The sequence below is a fragment of the Sitophilus oryzae genome, unplaced genomic scaffold, assembly GCF_002938485.1.
Source record: "Sitophilus oryzae breed Bouriz unplaced genomic scaffold, Soryzae_2.0 scaffold_1494_pilon_pilon, whole genome shotgun sequence".
In the NCBI taxonomy this organism is placed as follows: domain Eukaryota; kingdom Metazoa; phylum Arthropoda; class Insecta; order Coleoptera; family Curculionidae; genus Sitophilus; species Sitophilus oryzae.
The window spans coordinates 1,870,110-1,876,482 of NW_022146163.1; the positions used below are offsets into that span (position 1 = coordinate 1,870,110).

General features: G+C 29.9%; 1 protein-coding gene across 1 annotated transcript; it reads right to left on the reverse strand.

Annotated features, from left to right (window-relative positions):
• Window positions 1–5,057: 5,057 nt before the first annotated feature.
• LOC115877491 lies at window positions 5,058–6,327 on the reverse strand. Its single transcript, XM_030893679.1, has 3 exons — window positions 6,202–6,327; window positions 5,496–6,149; window positions 5,058–5,070 (listed from the first exon to the last, which is right to left on the reverse strand). The coding sequence occupies exons 1-2, from the start codon at window positions 6,209–6,211 to the stop codon at window positions 5,527–5,529; spliced, it is 633 nt and encodes a 210-aa protein (XP_030749539.1). The 5' UTR covers window positions 6,212–6,327; the 3' UTR covers window positions 5,058–5,070; window positions 5,496–5,526.
• Between the last annotated feature and the right edge of the window lie 46 nt (window positions 6,328–6,373).

Sequence of the window (6,373 nt, forward strand, 5' to 3'; positions counted from 1 at the left end):
TTTCATGTTTTTTTTTAATTTTCTCTAAAACGGTATGGAAATTCAAAAAGTATAAACGGGGTTAACCATTTTAGAACAAGTCTCAACTCAAAATGTCAAAACAACTCAAAATGTCAAAAATAAAAAAGATTTTCCTCCTGTAAGGGCAATCCAGGGACATACTGCATGTATGAAAGTGATAAATCATAAACACGAGATTAGTAAACCCCTGGCATTCGCCAATATTAACTGAATAATCAAGTTAAAGTAGCTCCCAGTCATTGCAATAGAATTTCCTATACAGGAATTACCAAAAGGCCCGTTTTGCATTAATAAAATGTTATAAAATAAGTCTAAACACACAAAATATTTATTATAAAACATGATTTCACAAAAGATAAAACAAAAAGCTATTCCAAGAATGCATTTTTCTCAAAAAGTCAACCCAAGCAGCATTTGGACGTCGGGACAACGGTGTGTCACGCGACCAAACGTCGGGGCGCAACGTCGGCACAACCTCGTGCCAACCCTAGTCTGCACTAGTTTGGAGAATAATTTTTGGGTCGAAACGACGTTGGATACCGACGTTGGCTAGAAGCCTAATTTAGTACAATCTGCAACGTTGTTTAAAAATCCTAATTCACAGAAATACAAAACTAATATGGCGTCTAAGTCGCGTTTTATCCTAAATTGGGATAATTATAGTAAAAATATTATTTTATGGTTTAGTTAGAGATATATGTCAGATGGCAGTGAAGGAAAAACAAAACAAAAGTATTTAAGTGTGGAGGATGTTTGAAGATCATAATTATTGAAACACTTTAACCGACTCTGTAACTCGTTACACAAGGCAAAAAAGTTAAACGCAAACAACTTTATTGATAAATGTATTGTTTCTACTTTGAAAAATACTAATGGGCCTTAAAATTAAAGAAGTTTTAAAAATTTTCTTGAATTTTTTTTTTTAGTAAAATGAGAATAATTCATTCGCAGTCGAAAAAATTGTTTCCGCGTGTTTTTTAAGGTCAAATATTTCAAGTTAATGTATTCAAAAAGCAGAAATTGCTATTTTAGAAACGAAACATTTTCTTATTTAACAACATGGCGGCTTGCACTTTGTTGTTTTGGAGATTAAGATGGAGTAGTTCGAGTAGTCGCATACTGGTCTAATAAAGTCGCAGTTCGGCCTTAACAGGTAGTATACTAGTCGCAAGATTGCCTAATTTAGTCATCCTAGAGTCTAGCTTGTGCCGCCCTCTATAATCTAAATAAACGAGGGAGTGGATAAACTATCGGTAATATATGTCGATGTATATTTAAATTAGTTTTATATGTACCTTTCTTATGTCCCATTTTAATTAATTTTTTTTTATAAAAACAAAAACAGCACTGAACTGTCTGACTGAACACAGCAATGAAGTGAAAATTTAAGATTTAAGGTTATGGTTCAATACAGTTGCAAAAAGGTAGTGACCCGACGTCCTACCAACGTAAGAATAAGGAAATCTAAACAACGTTGGAATTAGTAAAACAGACGACGTTTGCATAACGTTGGAATAGGTCCTGAAACTGACGTCGGAAAACTCTATATTGTCCAACGTTGTAGCTACGTTCTTAAAGATCACTTAAGCAAAAAGGGTTAGAAGACAACGTTTATTCGACGTCGCAGAAGCTTCTACTTTGCTGTAGTACAAGTCCAACGTCAGCACAACGTTATAAAAACGTTTAAATTTATTTTAATACCTAAGGTAGGGAGCTAACTATTTTTTGTAACTAATCCAACGTTGTGTTTAGTAAACATGTGGTCGCAAGTCGTGAAAATGCTACTTGGGAATATTAAAAAAGGTTTTCCTCTTGTAAAGATAACCCAGGGACATGCTGTATAAAAGATAAATTAAAAAATGAGATTAGTAAACCCTCGCATTCGCCAAAATTCAAAGTTAGAGAGGAATTTCCAGTAGGCCTGTTCAGTGCCTTCTATTAAAAGATCAGCCTACGGGCGAGATTTATGACGTCACGCTAGTTAGATATAACGGATTAATAAATATGTTGTAGAATACATGGAAAACATAATTATTCCTCAGATTTTTGGTTTGTATTTTAAAAATGATATAGTTTAAATGAAATATACATAATATACAGTTAATAACTACAACATATATACCTATTTATAGTAATAAATACTTTGGCAAATAAACTATGAACCATACAAATGCAGCAAATGTTTTACAATGTACAAATAATGTATAGGTACATAAGATAATGGGTAAAATGTAAATATATTTTAAATTTTGGGGTTTGAAAATCGATCTAATTTAACAAAAACATTTAATATCTACTAATAGTGATGTATTATTATTTGCATTCACAAAATTTATATGTATATTTTGCAAGTATCAATGTTCGAAAAATTATATTTACAAATAATACAATATTATCTAAAATGGCGTCAGCGATGGCTATGAAATGAAGATCGCTGGCATTTTATATGTTAAATTATTCTAAAATTTTTGATTTTCTTGGGATTTTTAGGTTCGGGAAAACGCTGATTAAGTTTTCATTTGGTTTTCATTATTTTATTTTGTTTAAAAAAAAACGTTTCGGCTAACTATAGCCTTCACAGTGTTGTGTCATATGAGAAAATAGTGTCGAATATAATCCCAAAAATTACATATACAATATAATTCACACCTCATAATGTTTACTGCAATTAATAAACTAATATAAACTTATCAAAAGATGACCACATATTTTTTAAAATTATTATTCTTAACACTAAAATTATCTACATTGACTATGGAGTACGCAGTAAACATTATGTGCGTGGTGTGAATATTTTATATGCAATTTTTTTGGATTATATTCGACACTATTTTTTTTCATATGACACAACACTGATGGAGGCTATAATGTTAGCCGAACCTTCTTTTTTTAAACCAAATAAAAATAATGAAAATCAAATGAAAAATCAATCAGCGTTTTTCCCGAACCTAAATTCGAAGAAAATCAAAAATTTGGAATATTTAGAATCAAGGTTCAAGAATATCAAATTTTCCAAGATTGTAAAATTCTAGTTAATTATTTTATGTGTACAGTTATTTAGGGAATGTCATCAATGTTTATTTCAAGCCAACTAGACGCCGATTTTTTTTCGATGATACGGTATAATTTTACGTAAAATGTAAATAACATTAGACCAATTAAAAACAAAGAAATATGAATTTCTTAGTATTTTTAGTAACACCTTTATTCTTAAAACTTAATTTTGTATTATGCAAATATACCAATTTTATTGTTATTTTATTCATATTGTATTCAGCCATCACTTAAATATTTGATATTAATTTGGTATTATAAATAATCAATACTATTCATTAAAAATTACTGAACAAATATATGTTATGCTTAACATACATTATATATTATCAAACAAAACACATTCTCTTCTTTTAAACTGTATCAGTCTTGTCTTTACAAAAAATCTTTTTTAAAATTTGAACTCAAAATAATAATCTTTTTCATGATCTCTAATACACATATTCTTTATTTTTCCCTAGATCATAATACCTACTTACGTGTTTGAATCTATCGAAGCTGAACCAGCAACACTTGGAGTGGAGATTCCACAATATGAATAAAATAAACATAATTGTCCAGTTTTCATTAATACCATCATGGGAGAATATTATTTTTAAATTTATTAAAGATATTTTCAATAAAATTCTCTTTGATTTATAACTCGTACCCACTTTTCTTGCTCTTCCGGACACTTTAGGCTGCCTAGTATAATAACTATCCTTAGTAACTATCCTTTCCACCAGGAACACAACAAAAGATGAGGCATAGCACCAATAACACACTCCAATTTAAGCTTTATTGATGAATTGTTAGAGTCTTAAAAAACACACACAAAAATCACGATAAGTAAAAAAATGTATGGGCACTTTTAGGTTAAATCACTTGCACATAACGTAAATTTTTAAAATTTCTATTTTTTATGCGAAACCGAGAGTGACCATATATCTGGTAGTAGTTTATGTCACTTCAACACCAAAATAATTAGTTTTTTGCACTACAATAATAAATAATACCAAAAATCAAAGAGTTAAAACCAAAAATCAACCGACAAAATATGAAACGGAATCTAACCCAATATCTAAGTATGTACAGCTGATGAAGTAAACAAAAGTCCGCCCGGAGGCTGATCTTTTAATAGAAGGCACTGGCCTGTTTTGTCTGTGCTGTAGTATTAATATGTTATAAAATAATTTTAAAACCCCATTTTTATTATTTATTTATTAAAAAATATGATTTTACAAAAGATAAAACAAAAAGTTATTCCAAGAATGCATTTTTCTCAAAAAGTCAATAGTAAAAATGGTTTTCCTCTTGTAAAGATAATCCAGGGACATGCTGTATATGAGATAAATTCAAAAAAATGAGATTAGTCTCATTTTTTCCTCGCATTCGCCAAAATTCAAAGTTAGAGAGGAATTTCCAGTAGGCCCGTTTTGTCTGTGCTATTGTATGTTGTATTAATATGTTATAAAATAATTTTAAAAACACATTTAAACATTTTTATTATTTATTTATTAAAAAAACATGATTTCACAAAAGATAAAACAAAAAGTTATATTCCAAGTTATCTTAATATATCAACAATTACTTGTTAAAATTAAATTATACCATACTAGCTGTGTTCGGCATTGTGCTCTGCGAGAAATCGACATAAACAAAGAACAATAAATAAAAAGTATTCCAGGGGAAAAGAGAGGAAAATCCTGTATCGTTTCTGATATCTGTCAGGGTATTGTTGAAAGTGTCATCTTTTTGCTCGAAGTTTTCAGGTCGATCAAAAAGATGACACTTACAACAATACTTTGCTGTAACTTTGACAAATATCAGAGAAAGTACAGGTTTTTCCTCTCTTTTACTCTGGGATGCTTTATATGTGTTGTTCTTTATTTATCTAGATTTCTCAGAGCATAATGCCGAACACGATTACTGATGAACAAAAAATTTGTCATATACACTAAATATTTTACATTATAGGCTTAAGTCAATCAAGATCTTCTTGTCCAAAGTGGTATTCTAAAACCAAAAAAAAATGTAAAAGTTTATTGCTAATATATCTTAAAATAGTATAAGAGATGTATTTTTAACTGGACTATAACATTCTTTAAATTGCGACCAAATATATATAATTTTTTGTTAAAATTACAGGTAAAAAATAAAGCTGTAAACACATTTCTAATATTATCAATTATGTTTACATATTTATAGCTTCATTAATATATGATAATTGTTAAAAGAAAGATTGAAAATATACTTGACTTTCTGAAGTGTTTTTTAGCAATCCTTATTGACAAATCCAAGAAAATTTGTCAACCATGCTTGGTATTATGATAACTAATTCTTATAGGAATTACATTCTGCTAAACTGACTATATATTTAAGTATTTATAACATTTATATTGCACCCATTTTGTAATTCATTGTGTATTATATAAACTTACCTTCTTGGACAGTAAAACTATAAGTCATCTTCTAAAAACTTGTAAATCGATCATGCATCGATACTCCAGTTGTTACAGGTTGAATGCGTAAAGTCGGTAATACCAAAATTTCATTACCTGTACTTTCATTTTGGATCTCAATTATTTCTGCTTGAATTTTAGGATCCAACATCATTTTAAACTTTTTAACATCCTCGACATTTCTTAGACTAAAGTTATTATTCTGTAATTCTATCGTGAGATTTTTTGGAACAGTGTTCAATCTGCGCAGCTTAATTTTTGGTTTCTTAAATTGCGTATTTCGTATTCTCTCAAGACGTGCTTGAGCGGAATAAGTACGCTGCAGTTTTCGTCCTCTGAAATTGAAGTATGTATTAGGACCATTTTGTAGATTTTTGTGTATTTGTCGTCTTTTTGGTAGGAGTGATGCCGTATTCGTGCCCAAAGGTAGGCGTTTTAATCTGGTTTGCTTTAAACCCAATCGCTGGTGCACTGGTGCTTTTGAATTTTCGTTAACCAAAGGACTTATATTTACGGGATGGTTTTGATAGTAAAATCTTTGAGCGACTTTTTTTCTGTTCTGTTTTAAGGGTTCAAGATTTTGTTCGATTTGAGCTTTCGGCCGGTGGAACCTCATTTTCACGATGTTGGGACCTGAATAATCCTTTTTTTAATTTATTAAAACATAGGATAGAATGCAATTTACCTTGAGACATTTTAAGTGGTGAGTTGCACTTGAAAATTGTTTAAATATAAAACTTTTCTCTACCTAGCTTGTACGCTCCAATTTTCCAAAAATCCAAAAATAAAAACACATGCCAAAAACGAACTGAAGTGCAAGCGACATCTGTGCAAGAGAAGCAAAACCTCCCAAAAAA